This window comes from Linepithema humile, chromosome 1, assembly GCF_040581485.1.
Source record: "Linepithema humile isolate Giens D197 chromosome 1, Lhum_UNIL_v1.0, whole genome shotgun sequence".
In the NCBI taxonomy this organism is placed as follows: Eukaryota; Metazoa; Arthropoda; class Insecta; order Hymenoptera; family Formicidae; genus Linepithema; species Linepithema humile.
This window is the reverse complement of record NC_090128.1, coordinates 42,343-57,930: the sequence shown is the minus strand read 5'-3', so window position 1 is coordinate 57,930 and position 15,588 is coordinate 42,343. Positions and strand designations below refer to the sequence as shown.

Sequence of the window (15,588 nt, the reverse complement as noted above, 5' to 3'; positions counted from 1 at the left end):
CTAACCTAACCTAACCTAACCTAACCTAACCTAACCTAACCTAACCTAACCTAACCTAACCTAACCTAACCTAACCTAACCTAACCTAACCTAACCTAACCTAACCTAACCTAACCTAACCTAACCTAACCTAACCTAACCTAACCTAACCTAACCTAACCTAACCTAACCTAACCTAACCTAACCTAACCTAACCTAACCTAACCTAACCTAACCTAACCTAACCTAACCTAACCTAACCTAACCTAACCTAACCTAACCTAACCTAACCTAACCTAACCTAACCTAACCTAACCTAACCTAACCTAACCTAACCTAACCTAACCTAACCTAACCTAACCTAACCTAACCTAACCTAACCTAACCTAACCTAACCTAACCTAACCTAACCTAACCTAACCTAACCTAACCTAACCTAACCTAACCTAACCTAACCTAACCTAACCTAACCTAACCTAACCTAACCTAACCTAACCTAACCTAACCTAACCTAACCTAACCTAACCTAACCTAACCTAACCTAACCTAACCTAACCTAACCTAACCTAACCTAACCTAACCTAACCTAACCTAACCTAACCTAACCTAACCTAACCTAACCTAACCTAACCTAACCTAACCTAACCTAACCTAACCTAACCTAACCTAACCTAACCTAACCTAACCTAACCTAACCTAACCTAACCTAACCTAACCTAACCTAACCTAACCTAACCTAACCTAACCTAACCTAACCTAACCTAACCTAACCTAACCTAACCTAACCTAACCTAACCTAACCTAACCTAACCTAACCTAACCTAACCTAACCTAACCTAACCTAACCTAACCTAACCTAACCTAACCTAACCTAACCTAACCTAACCTAACCTAACCTAACCTAACCTAACCTAACCTAACCTAACCTAACCTAACCTAACCTAACCTAACCTAACCTAACCTAACCTAACCTAACCTAACCTAACCTAACCTAACCTAACCTAACCTAACCTAACCTAACCTAACCTAACCTAACCTAACCTAACCTAACCTAACCTAACCTAACCTAACCTAACCTAACCTAACCTAACCTAACCTAACCTAACCTAACCTAACCTAACCTAACCTAACCTAACCTAACCTAACCTAACCTAACCTAACCTAACCTAACCTAACCTAACCTAACCTAACCTAACCTAACCTAACCTAACCTAACCTAACCTAACCTAACCTAACCTAACCTAACCTAACCTAACCTAACCTAACCTAACCTAACCTAACCTAACCTAACCTAACCTAACCTAACCTAACCTAACCTAACCTAACCTAACCTAACCTAACCTAACCTAACCTAACCTAACCTAACCTAACCTAACCTAACCTAACCTAACCTAACCTAACCTAACCTAACCTAACCTAACCTAACCTAACCTAACCTAACCTAACCTAACCTAACCTAACCTAACCTAACCTAACCTAACCTAACCTAACCTAACCTAACCTAACCTAACCTAACCTAACCTAACCTAACCTAACCTAACCTAACCTAACCTAACCTAACCTAACCTAACCTAACCTAACCTAACCTAACCTAACCTAACCTAACCTAACCTAACCTAACCTAACCTAACCTAACCTAACCTAACCTAACCTAACCTAACCTAACCTAACCTAACCTAACCTAACCTAACCTAACCTAACCTAACCTAACCTAACCTAACCTAACCTAACCTAACCTAACCTAACCTAACCTAACCTAACCTAACCTAACCTAACCTAACCTAACCTAACCTAACCTAACCTAACCTAACCTAACCTAACCTAACCTAACCTAACCTAACCTAACCTAACCTAACCTAACCTAACCTAACCTAACCTAACCTAACCTAACCTAACCTAACCTAACCTAACCTAACCTAACCTAACCTAACCTAACCTAACCTAACCTAACCTAACCTAACCTAACCTAACCTAACCTAACCTAACCTAACCTAACCTAACCTAACCTAACCTAACCTAACCTAACCTAACCTAACCTAACCTAACCTAACCTAACCTAACCTAACCTAACCTAACCTAACCTAACCTAACCTAACCTAACCTAACCTAACCTAACCTAACCTAACCTAACCTAACCTAACCTAACCTAACCTAACCTAACCTAACCTAACCTAACCTAACCTAACCTAACCTAACCTAACCTAACCTAACCTAACCTAACCTAACCTAACCTAACCTAACCTAACCTAACCTAACCTAACCTAACCTAACCTAACCTAACCTAACCTAACCTAACCTAACCTAACCTAACCTAACCTAACCTAACCTAACCTAACCTAACCTAACCTAACCTAACCTAACCTAACCTAACCTAACCTAACCTAACCTAACCTAACCTAACCTAACCTAACCTAACCTAACCTAACCTAACCTAACCTAACCTAACCTAACCTAACCTAACCTAACCTAACCTAACCTAACCTAACCTAACCTAACCTAACCTAACCTAACCTAACCTAACCTAACCTAACCTAACCTAACCTAACCTAACCTAACCTAACCTAACCTAACCTAACCTAACCTAACCTAACCTAACCTAACCTAACCTAACCTAACCTAACCTAACCTAACCTAACCTAACCTAACCTAACCTAACCTAACCTAACCTAACCTAACCTAACCTAACCTAACCTAACCTAACCTAACCTAACCTAACCTAACCTAACCTAACCTAACCTAACCTAACCTAACCTAACCTAACCTAACCTAACCTAACCTAACCTAACCTAACCTAACCTAACCTAACCTAACCTAACCTAACCTAACCTAACCTAACCTAACCTAACCTAACCTAACCTAACCTAACCTAACCTAACCTAACCTAACCTAACCTAACCTAACCTAACCTAACCTAACCTAACCTAACCTAACCTAACCTAACCTAACCTAACCTAACCTAACCTAACCTAACCTAACCTAACCTAACCTAACCTAACCTAACCTAACCTAACCTAACCTAACCTAACCTAACCTAACCTAACCTAACCTAACCTAACCTAACCTAACCTAACCTAACCTAACCTAACCTAACCTAACCTAACCTAACCTAACCTAACCTAACCTAACCTAACCTAACCTAACCTAACCTAACCTAACCTAACCTAACCTAACCTAACCTAACCTAACCTAACCTAACCTAACCTAACCTAACCTAACCTAACCTAACCTAACCTAACCTAACCTAACCTAACCTAACCTAACCTAACCTAACCTAACCTAACCTAACCTAACCTAACCTAACCTAACCTAACCTAACCTAACCTAACCTAACCTAACCTAACCTAACCTAACCTAACCTAACCTAACCTAACCTAACCTAACCTAACCTAACCTAACCTAACCTAACCTAACCTAACCTAACCTAACCTAACCTAACCTAACCTAACCTAACCTAACCTAACCTAACCTAACCTAACCTAACCTAACCTAACCTAACCTAACCTAACCTAACCTAACCTAACCTAACCTAACCTAACCTAACCTAACCTAACCTAACCTAACCTAACCTAACCTAACCTAACCTAACCTAACCTAACCTAACCTAACCTAACCTAACCTAACCTAACCTAACCTAACCTAACCTAACCTAACCTAACCTAACCTAACCTAACCTAACCTAACCTAACCTAACCTAACCTAACCTAACCTAACCTAACCTAACCTAACCTAACCTAACCTAACCTAACCTAACCTAACCTAACCTAACCTAACCTAACCTAACCTAACCTAACCTAACCTAACCTAACCTAACCTAACCTAACCTAACCTAACCTAACCTAACCTAACCTAACCTAACCTAACCTAACCTAACCTAACCTAACCTAACCTAACCTAACCTAACCTAACCTAACCTAACCTAACCTAACCTAACCTAACCTAACCTAACCTAACCTAACCTAACCTAACCTAACCTAACCTAACCTAACCTAACCTAACCTAACCTAACCTAACCTAACCTAACCTAACCTAACCTAACCTAACCTAACCTAACCTAACCTAACCTAACCTAACCTAACCTAACCTAACCTAACCTAACCTAACCTAACCTAACCTAACCTAACCTAACCTAACCTAACCTAACCTAACCTAACCTAACCTAACCTAACCTAACCTAACCTAACCTAACCTAACCTAACCTAACCTAACCTAACCTAACCTAACCTAACCTAACCTAACCTAACCTAACCTAACCTAACCTAACCTAACCTAACCTAACCTAACCTAACCTAACCTAACCTAACCTAACCTAACCTAACCTAACCTAACCTAACCTAACCTAACCTAACCTAACCTAACCTAACCTAACCTAACCTAACCTAACCTAACCTAACCTAACCTAACCTAACCTAACCTAACCTAACCTAACCTAACCTAACCTAACCTAACCTAACCTAACCTAACCTAACCTAACCTAACCTAACCTAACCTAACCTAACCTAACCTAACCTAACCTAACCTAACCTAACCTAACCTAACCTAACCTAACCTAACCTAACCTAACCTAACCTAACCTAACCTAACCTAACCTAACCTAACCTAACCTAACCTAACCTAACCTAACCTAACCTAACCTAACCTAACCTAACCTAACCTAACCTAACCTAACCTAACCTAACCTAACCTAACCTAACCTAACCTAACCTAACCTAACCTAACCTAACCTAACCTAACCTAACCTAACCTAACCTAACCTAACCTAACCTAACCTAACCTAACCTAACCTAACCTAACCTAACCTAACCTAACCTAACCTAACCTAACCTAACCTAACCTAACCTAACCTAACCTAACCTAACCTAACCTAACCTAACCTAACCTAACCTAACCTAACCTAACCTAACCTAACCTAACCTAACCTAACCTAACCTAACCTAACCTAACCTAACCTAACCTAACCTAACCTAACCTAACCTAACCTAACCTAACCTAACCTAACCTAACCTTTTTTTTTTTTTTTTTTTCGGAAGGAGGGGAAATCTTCGAAAGACCCCCCGCAGCCCGTACTGCGGGGGAGTGCGGGATTCCCTCGTTGTGTTATGCCCTGACCAATTGTCAGGACACAACGAGGACCTACCCGCTAAAACCCCTCCTTCTTAAAATCATGCATGCTATTGTGGGACTGGAGCGGAAAGCCGGAGGCATACTTCGCCCCAGCCCCTTAGTGTCTCCTGTCGGAGTCCTCCGTGTGGGAACACACCTCTGGGCCACATGGCCCAGCATGGATTTCCGACACCCTCGAAAACCCATACCTCCTTCTTCTTTCCTCCTCCTCCCTTGTCATCTAGGAGAGAGGACCGTTAGGTTCATCTCCAACCTCTAAGGGGGGGGTGAAAAACTTGTATCTGCCTCCCCGAAAGGAGAGGACTGTGGAAGGGGGTTGATGGAAGCGGAGTCAGGGGGGGAAAAACCCCCTCGGGCCCGCCCCCCCTTCCCTTTTTTCCCTCTATATTCTTTTTTGTGCGTTTGCGTAAGTATGTATGTGTATGTATATGCATGTGTGTGCGTGTATGTGTGTGTGCGTGTGTGTTTGTGTGAGAGTGTGTGTATATGTGCGCGTGCTTGTACTATGTGTGTGTGTGTGTATGTATGTATGCATGCGTGTGTGTGTATATGTGTGTGTGTCTGTTCCCTATCCTCCCTTTATTGGGTAGAATGGAGAACGACATCCTCTAGAAAGGGGCTCCTGAGGGGGGTGAAAGGGGGATTTTTTTGTGTCCCCCATCCCCTCTCACTCACCCGTCCTTTCTCTCTCTCTTTCAGCTTCCTCTTTCATCAGCATCACTTTTGTACAAAATTTAGTGAATGCTCTCCATTTATACCTGTTTTCCAGTATTTTCCCGACTATCGTAGTCGGATTTAGGTCTTCTTCACATTCCAGCTCACTCCGCAGTTCCGCTCTCTCCTGCTCCCAGGTCGGACAAAACTCTAAAGTGTGCTGTGCTGTGTCCTGTTCCTCTGAACAGTGTTCGCAGTTTGAAGCATTGGCTCTTTGTATTTTGGACAAAAAGTCCTTAAAGCAGCCATGTCCCGTCAGTATTTGTGTACAATGGAATGTAATATGTCCCTCTTTTCTGCTATACCATTCCGCAAAGTGGGGAAGGACCGCTAATATGGTTCTCGCACCACTTGTTCTTTCATTGTTCGTTATGGCGTTTGTTACTCTCTCTTTCCATTTATCTCTCGCCTCTCTTTTAGCTTGCATGCTTAATCTTATCCTTGAAGTGTGTTCGTTGTTGGCTCTCATTTGCATGTACACCCGTTGCTGTGCCAACGCCATTAAATCAAGGGGAATTCCTCTAGCCAATAGTAATGCAGCCACAAAAGAAACTGTTTTATATCCACAGCAGATTCGTAAGCAAATCTTCTTCTGTATTCTGCAGATATCTCTCTTAATATGCGCATTTTTTGCTATATCACCTGCCCATACTGGCGCACCGTACAGCAGAACTGAACTGATTACATTAGAGTATAAAACTCTTATTTTTTCCTCCGGACCTTTAAGATTTGGGAGTATTCTTGATAGGGCTCCTAATACCCTTTCCGCTTTAGGGATGATATATTTAAAATGTTGGGTAAATGTCCATCCTCCGTCTATTATTAATCCAAGATACTTCATGGCTGTGTTGACTTGTAAAAGTTCTCCCTTTATTGTTATATATATTTTTTGTTCCTTTATCGCTCTTGTAGGAAAAATCATCACCTCCGTTTTAGTAGGAGATATTTTTAATTCTAATTCTTCTATCTCTCTGATTAAAGTGGCTGCCGCAACTTCTGCTTGATATTTAGCATCTAGTATACTTTTACCAGTCGCCAGTAAAATTGTATCGTCCGCGTAGCATATGATACGACATTCTTCAGTTATTGTTGTAGATGTTAGTATTTTGTCGTATCCTATGTTCCATAATACGGGGCCTAGGACAGATCCCTGAGGGACCCCTCTAGTGTTCTGCCTCCTGCTGATCCTTCCACTCCGGTTAACGTAGGTTATCCACCTGTTTTCCAAGTAACTTCCAATTATGTTTTTCAGGTATACAGGGAATTGCTTGTCATCCATCGCCTGCAGTATAATGTGCCACGGCAAAGAGTTGAATGCATTGGATATGTCAAGTCCGATCGCTATGACAATACTTCCTGCATTGACTTTTTCTTGTACATACGTTCTTAGTTGCAGTATTGCGTCTACTGTGGATCTGCTTCTCCGAAATCCATATTGGTTAACAGATAGTCCATTAGTATTGTCAAGATGTTCGTGTATTCTATCTACAATTACGCGTTCGAACAGCTTTCCGGCTTCATCTAAGAGGCATATCGGCCTAAAACAATCGGGATCATTTCTGATACCTTCCTTCTTTCTTAGTAGGACAAGTCTGGCTATTTTCCAAGGGTCTGGGAACTCTCCTTTTTTCAGACAGGATGTGAAACAGTGCACCCATCTCTCAATCAACTGTCCACATGTGCCTGTTATGATTTTACCAGGAATTCCTCCTGGTCCCGGAGCTTTGTTACTCGGTGTCCTTCTAATGGCTGTTTTTATTTCAGTTTCTGTAACGTCCCATTCTGGGAGCCATTCTATCTGTCTTGTCCAGTGATTCCTCTCATATCTCTCTCCCTGCGGGAAGAGGACCGAGAGTATACCATGTAGAGTCTCCGGAGCCAAAGATGAGACTATTGGCAAGGTTTGCGGCTGCATTCTTCTGAGGACCACGCGGAATGGTCTTCCCCACGGGTCGTTATTGATGGTGCTCTGGAGATCCTCCCAGGCCCTACATTTTGCCACCTTTATAGCCGTACGAAAGTCTTTTTGCGCTTCCTTGTATTGTGTTTTTGCCAAGTCTATTTCCTCTTCTGTACCATTTCTCTTTTTTCTAACCAGTTTTCTCCTTATTTTATTGTACCATGCTCGTAGGGTGGAAGTTTCAGCATTCCACCAGTAGGCATTTTTTCTTTTATGGGTGGTGCTCCTGGGCATAGCCACATCCGAAACTTCCCTTAGGGTAGTATTTATCCATGATACTTGATTTTTAATGCTGTCATCTATCATGTCATTATTTGTCCAGGTTTTAGTCATAATAGCAGCATTTAGTCGATCTGTATTTAATTTATTTACATTCCATCGTGGAAAGTCCCGTTTTGACTTTTCCACTCTATACTTAACTTTATTTAGATTAGTCTTTATCTTCATTTTAATGTATCTGTGATCCGACAGATTGATCGTTTTTGTATCTACATGCCACTCTTTTATGTTATTATACATAGAGGCGTTTGCCCATGTAAGATCCACTGTAGATCGACCATTTGCCTTGATACATGTGGGTGTCGAGTCTGTATTTACTAGTGTCATACCTTTGCTCGCAGCCCAGGTATCCAGCATGTTTCCTTTAACGTTATATTTTGTATCCCATCTTTTCGATCGGGCATTAAAGTCACCCATTATAATTATAGGCTTACCTGTATAAGTGTCAATCAATCCGCTGACCGATTGTAAGAACGCCCCGAACTTTGCTCTCTTCATTCTCGGCGAGCAGTAACAGGCGATTATTAAGTAGTCACCCCATTCGGCAGCTACCCAATCATTCGTTCTTTGGATTGGGTTAAAGGGGAGATTATCTCCTAATTCTCCTCCTCCCCAGACAATTGCAATTGTTGGCGTGCATCCCAGTGAACCCCACCATCTTGGGTTGTTAGGCACATAGTAGGGTTCGGCCACAATGGCGAGGCTCGTTCCCCACTCGATCATGTATTGAGCGAGTAGGTCCTGGGCCCCACCTGAGTGGTTGATATTTGTCTGTATAACTGTAGTATCCATTGTTACATTTCAGTTATTTCCATCTCCATTTGTACCTCTCTTCCATTGTTTGCTGTAGGAGGAGGCACCATGCTTTTGGCTGGAGGACATGGCGGACATTCGGGGCTGCCCACCTTATGACTATCCTTAAGACCTTTGGCTCTACAGATTGGACATCTTGGTTTTCTCTGTATGCAATTCGTGACCTTATGATCCGATTCTCCACACATATAGCAATCGGCCGATCTATCCTTGTTCTCCGGTGGACATCTACTTCTCGTGTGGCCACGGGCAAGACACCGGTAACATTGTATCGGTTTATTTTGCAGTAACTCAATCCTCGCAGTATTCCACCCAATTCTCAGTTTTCCTAGCTCGGTTAGCTTGATCGCTGTTAGAGCTGGCACCTGTAACCATGTCATACCCATTCCTCCTTTGAATTTCCGAATAGGACTACAGCGTATGTCACTTGTATGACAATTACCGTGTTGTGCCACTATTTGGATTATTTCTTCCTGTGTCACGGAGTCCTCCAATCCACTAATTTTTATACCTGATTTCTTAGTAGGTCTTCCTATCTTTACCCTCGTTTCCTCGAACATATTGCGCAGTTTCCCTGCCAATATGTCCGCTTTTTCTGTGGCATTTTCACCAGGAATTGCTAGTAATATTCCTCCTGTGATTGTATTTTTAACGGACGGTCTTTCTATTCCTATTTCATCTAGGCTAATAGCTGATCGAGCCTGTCTTAATACTTCGGCATATGTATTATTACCATCCATACATGTTATTGTGACTGCCGCCGTCCGTGATAATCTTTTCTTTTTCATTTTCAGCGGGTTTTTTGTTTCCTTCTTACCCTTTCCTCCTTTTATTTCCTGTTTTTGTGTTTTATTTGCAGAATTTATTTCCTTCCTTTTTTCTTGTTTCGCTTTCCTTCCTATAACTTTAGTCCATGGTGTTGCAGAGGTTTCTTCCTTTCCTTCTGTTATATTTCCAGTTTCTTCTTCTGTAGTTGTTCTGTTTCTAATATCTTTCTTTTTTGTTTCAGGTGCGGTCATGGGTGCAGGAGCAGCAGCCCTAGGAGCAGGATGTCCAGTCCCAGGAGCGGAGCGTGCAGCAGCAGCCGGAGCAGACCTGAGTGCAGCAGCAGCCGGATCATACCTGGATGACCCAGCGGATCTCGCAGCGGTAAGTATTCCTTCTTTTGTTTTAGGTTTCTTCTTTACTAGTGTAGTGTTCAAAGTACCCTTATTTTTTTGCGATCCAGTTACTTGTAAGTGTACCAAATTTTGTACTACTGCCGTCAAGCCATTTATGGCTGTAAGTACTTCCTTAAATGGACCCTCCACTTTTACATCAGATGTGATCTGAGATGATGGTATTAGTGGTGGTGGTGTCCATTTTATTAGTGTATCTTCCTCTACCCCCTCCTTATTATGTTGTGTGTTTCCTTCTTTACTTGGGACTACCCTGTTACGTAGTACTTTGTATCCCGGATCTATTACCTTGGACACTCCTTGTATTGAGGGTCTAATTGCAGGTGGTACATGTATCTCCTCTATTGTTGAGAAAATATCTTCATCTTCGTTGAAGGGGATCTTTGTTCCCGGAATAGGGGAGAGGGAGTCTTCTCTATTCACTTGTAATGACTTTTTCTCCATATTCTCCAGTTTTTTCTTTAAAAATTCATTTTCTTGTTTCATAGTAACCATTTCCTTTGTTAATCTATCTAGCTTTTCTTCAAGATATTTCGAATCACCTTTATATATTGCCCTTGCCTCTAATAGTTGAGTCGCTTCCATAACAGCATGGGTACAGACTTTTATTTTCTTTGATAGATCCCCTTTTAAATTGCTCGATTTAGCACGGGCACTATCTACCTCTCGTAGCCATCCTTTTATATGTGCTCCAATTTCCGCCGTGGACATGTCCGCTACGTCCTGCAGTAGTTTTCCAGCTTCAAGTCTTTGTTTATATGTGAGCATGTTTCCACCTATTGTTTCTTCCTCCTCAGAGGTAGAGCTTTCTATGTTGTTTTTGCATTTTCTTTTTTTAGCGGTCTTTGTGCGTTTCGAGTTTGTCTTATTAGTGTTGCAAGTTGCCTGTGAAGAAGCTATGCTTGCGTTATCGGAACTCGTTACAAGATTCATGTAATCGACGTCAGGTTTGTCTATTGCTCTTGCACGTCCGGTTGCCCTCTTTTTAGGTTTATTGAGAGGTATCACAGTAACCTCTGGTAATCTTTCTGGCATGGACTCCATGTTAGGGGTTCCTTGCGTCTGTATTACGTCTGCCTTATATTCTCCTTCCGAAAATATTAGGTTGACTCTTACTTGTTCGTTTGAGACGATCATAGATTGAACTGGAGCGCTCGTCACTAACCCTCCAGCCAGCCCTTGGCTTGATGACGACGCATCGGGGACAGGGACAATATCCCCGGATGCGCCGACCACTGGGGTATCCGACCCCCCCTGTGGTGGTAAGTTTACATCATCTATTTCCATTAAATTTCATAAGTTGTAATTTTTTAACACAGTTTTCTTCTGCGGGTTAATATTCGGAGTTTTCCTTCTCCTAGGTCGGTTGCCGGCCAAGGCTTAAGAGCCCGACCTGCCCTGTGAGTAAACACGACCGGGCCCAATCCAACCACGCGTCGGACGGCCCCGGTCGCGGGACCAGACCGGAAACCCGAAGAGGCTCCCCGGAAGATCCGCTCCGGACCATCGCCTTCACCTTAATCTCATAGGAGATTATAGGTGACCCAGTCCGATGTATCTGATATTTTCAGATACATCTGACTGTCCTTCCTCAGAAGACCAGGAGAATATTCCCGGTCTTTACCCTTGTGGGACACCTGGACTGATCACCAGCCAGGCACCCACATCCCTCCCACCGAAGCCGGTGACCCGGGCCCCATTAGGGAACCGAGCCACCGGCTCAGGTTGGCATGCACTCAACCTGTAGACCAGGAGCACCCGGACCACAGGGAGGCGCCCGCAGGAGCACCCGCAATGTTTTTTATAGAGGTTTTCTCCTCTTGGCGTGCGCCTCTGCCCCCCACCGGGAAGCAGAGACGCGCCTGCGGGAGCACCCGCGTCGTCACGGACAGGGAGTAATCCTCCCCCTAACGGTGCCGTGCCACCGGGCGATTGTAGTCGGGGCCGCCAACCCCTACCGGCGATTGGGATTCCATTCGTGCCAAGACACGAACTTCATCCCTAAGGAGTCGCCGGGCTCCTTGTTCCTCCCATAGGAGGAACTGTGCGCTCTTGGCACCGCAGAATGACTCTTGCGAGCCACTCCACGGTGAGCCTTCTCACCACGACAAGGTGGCGCACAACGAGAAGGTAACCTACCAAACCTAACCTAACCTAACCTAACCTAACCTAACCTAACCTAACCTAACCTAACCTAACCAGTCAGGGCGGCGATGCCGTCCTAACCGGTTTTCCTTTGGCCCACGTGTCCTGACCGCTCTTCTCGCTCCTAACCAAATGTGTTCATATCCTCGTCCTGACCGTCGGTTAGGTCGGGGTTCCGCCCGTCCTAACCGGCTTTCCTTTGGCCCCCGCGTCCTGACGGCACGCCCCAACCCTTTCCGAGAGTTTCCCATCGTCGTCCTAACCTTCGGTCAGAACGAGACTATGGGTTAGGACGGGCACTTGGAAAAATTTTTTCCTCGGTTAGGACGAAGTTGCAACATTGCAACCCCGTTGCAACCTATCGCAACCTATCGCGACAGGTTAGATGGGTTGCGATAGGTTGCAATATGTTGCAACCTGTTCCAACCTAACGGTCCGAAATTTTCCAAGTCCCCGACAACCGATGAGGGGAAAAAAAAAAAAGTTCCCAGATTCGCGGGTTCCAACGACGTTTCTCGACCTCCCGAACGCGTGGGACCCCACTTTTCGGAACCCGAAAAAAAAAAAAAAATTAATTCAAATAATTCGCACGAAAGTCGCTTGCGAGAAAATTCTTTGTCTCCATTTATCTCGGAAACCCTTCGAGATAGACGCTTGTATAGAGGATAGCGTGGGAAGGGGTCGAGTTGCGTCGAACGCGACCGGTCCCGAGGCCGTCCGACCAACCCCCGCCGAGATATAAGGGATGAAGGGTGAAAAAAAAAAAAATTTCACAATTTCGGCAAACGGCTGCGCGCGTTCGAAACACCTCCCCGTGCCCTCCGATTAAGGTCCTGAGGTCCGACCCTCCATCTCCCGTAGTTACCGAGTTATCGAATTTCAAAGGTCGCATATCGACATCTTTCGGGGGCTCGTGAGCCTAAACCGAGCTTTGCCGCCGTATAGTTCATAGGGCCAAAGTTGCTTGTCTCGACGAGTACTACACTTCTACCTGCTCACTTTTTTTGCTCCGATTCGAAGTTGCGCTACTCCTGTAACCTAACCTAACCTAACCAGTCAGGGCGGCGATGCAGTCCTAACCGGTTTTCCTTTGGCCCACGTGTCCTGACCGCTCTTCTCGCTCCTAACCAAATGTGTTCATATCCTCGTCCTGACCGTCGGTTAGGTCGGGGTTCCGCCCGTCCTAACCGGCTTTCCTTTGGCCACCGCGTCCTGACGGCACGCCCCAACCCTTTCCGAGAGTTTCCCATCGTCGTCCTAACCTTCGGTCAGAACGAGACTATGGGTTAGGACGGGCACTTGGAAAAATTTTTTCCTCGGTTAGGACGAAGGTTGCAACATTGCAACCCCGTTGCAACCTATCGCAACCTATCGCGACAGGTTTGATGGGTTGCGATAGGTTGCAACGGGGTTGCAATATGTTGCAACCTGTTCCAACCTAACGGTCCGAAATTTTCCAAGTCCCCGACAACCGATGAGGGGAAAAAAAAAAGTTCCCAGATTCGCGGGTTCCAACGACGTTTCTCGACCTCCCGAACGCGTGGGACCCCACTTTTCGGAACCCGAAAAAAAAAAAAATTAATTCAAATAATTCGCACGAAAGTCGCTTGCGAGAAAATTCTTTGTCTCCATTTATCTCGGAAACCCTTCGAGATAGACGCTTGTATAGAGGATAGCGTGGGAAGGGGTCGAGTTGCGTCGAACGCGACCGGTCCCGAGGCCGTCCGACCAACCCCCGCCGAGATATAAGGGATGAAGGGTGAAAAAAAAAAAAATTTCACAATTTCGGCAAACGGCTGCGCGCGTTCGAAACACCTCCCCGTGCCCTCCGATTAAGGTCCTGAGGTCCGACCCTCCATCTCCCGTAGTTACCGAGTTATCGAATTTCAAAGGTCGCATATCGACATCTTTCGGGGGCTCGTGAGCCCAAACCGAGCTTTGCCGCCGTATAGTTCATAGGACAAAAGTTGCTTGTCTCGACGAGTACTACACTTCTACCTGCTCACTTTTTTCTCGCTCCGATTTGTACTTGCGGTACTCCCTGTAACCTAACCTAACCTAACCTAACCAGTCAGGGCGGCGATGCCGTCCTAACCGGTTTTCCTTTGGCCCACGTGTCCTGACCGCTCTTCTCGCTCCTAACCGAATGTGTTCATATCCTCGTCCTGACCGTCGGTTAGGTCGGGGTTCCGCCCGTCCTAACCGGCTTTCCTTTGGCCCCCGCGTCCTGACGGCACGCCCCAACCCTTTCCGAGAGTTTCCCATCGTCGTCCTAACCTTCGGTCAGAACGAGACTATGGGTTAGGACGGGCACTTGGAAAAATTTTTTCCTCGGTTAGGACGAAGTTGCAACATTGCAACCCCGTTGCAACCTATCGCAACCTATCGCGACAGGTTAGGTGGGTTGCGATAGGTTGCAACGGGGTTGCAATATGTTGCAACCTGTTCCAACCTAACGGTCCGAAATTTTCCAAGTCCCCGACAACCGATGAGGGGAAAAAAAAAAGTTCCCAGATTCGCGGGTTCCAACGACGTTTCTCGACCTCCCGAACGCGTGGGACCCCACTTTTCGGAACCCGAAAAAAAAAAAAATTAATTCAAATCGCACGAAAGTCGCTTGCGAGAAAATTCTTTGTCTCCATTTATCTCGGAAACCCTTCGAGATAGACGCTTGTATAGAGGATAGCGTGGGAAGGGGTCGAGTTGCGTCGAACGCGACCGGTCCCGAGGCCGTCCGACCAACCCCCGCCGAGATATAAGGGATGAAGGGTGAAAAAAAAAAATTTTACAATTTCGGCAAACGGCTGCGCGCGTTCGAAACACCTCCCCGTGCCCTCCGATTAAGGTCCTGAGGTCCGACCCTCCATCTCCCGTAGTTACCGAGTTACCGAATTTCAAAGGTCGCATATCGACATCTTTCGGGGGCTCGTGAGCCCAAACCGAGCTTTGCCGCCGTATAGTTCATAGGACAAAAGTTGCTTGTCTCGACGAGTACTACACTTCTACCTGCTCACTTTTTTCTCGTCCATTTGTACTTGCGGGATCCCTGTAACCTAACCTAACCTAACCTAACCAGTCAGGGCGGCGATGCCGTCCTAACCGGTTTTCCTTTGGCCCACGTGTCCTGACCGCTCTTCTCGCTCCTAACCGAATGTGTTCATATCCTCGTCCTGACCGTCGGTTAGGTCGGGGTTCCGCCCGTCCTAACCGGCTTTCCTTTGGCCCCCGCGTCCTGACGGCACGCCCCAACCCTTTCCGAGAGTTTCCCATCGTCGTCCTAACCTTCGGTCAGAACGAGACTATGGGTTAGGACGGGCACTTGGAAAAATTTTTTCCTCGGTTAGGACGAAGTTGCAACATTGCAACCCCGTTGCAACCTATCGCAACCTATCGCGACAG

The 15,588-nt window shown here is 45.1% G+C and overlaps 1 protein-coding gene and 2 long non-coding RNA genes across 4 annotated transcripts; 1 reads left to right on the top strand and 2 right to left on the bottom strand.

The window, feature by feature from the left end:
* Nucleotides 1-4,876: 4,876 nt before the first annotated feature.
* LOC136997496 (uncharacterized) lies at nt 4,877-14,268 on the bottom strand. The gene is made up of 3 exons (XR_010888235.1): nt 14,243-14,268; nt 12,346-13,237; nt 4,877-4,980 (listed from the first exon to the last, which is right to left on the bottom strand). It is a non-coding gene; the product is annotated as an uncharacterized lncRNA (long non-coding RNA).
* LOC136997493 (uncharacterized) lies at nt 8,368-11,438 on the bottom strand. 2 transcript variants are annotated; one of them, XM_067348398.1, is made up of 2 exons: nt 10,587-10,718; nt 8,368-10,503 (listed from the first exon to the last, which is right to left on the bottom strand). In XM_067348398.1, exon 2 carries the CDS (start codon nt 10,486-10,488, stop codon nt 8,848-8,850), a length of 1,641 nt encoding a protein of 546 aa, XP_067204499.1. In that variant the 5' UTR covers nt 10,489-10,503; nt 10,587-10,718; the 3' UTR covers nt 8,368-8,847. The 2 variants fall into 2 exon arrangements, with proteins under 2 accessions (XP_067204499.1, XP_067204500.1); XM_067348399.1 differs by having other exon boundaries at nt 9,859-9,988; nt 10,074-11,438.
* LOC136997494 (uncharacterized) lies at nt 11,172-13,233 on the top strand. Its single transcript, XR_010888233.1, has 2 exons — nt 11,172-11,306; nt 11,406-13,233. It is a non-coding gene; the product is annotated as an uncharacterized lncRNA (long non-coding RNA).
* Nucleotides 14,269-15,588: the final 1,320 nt, after the last annotated feature.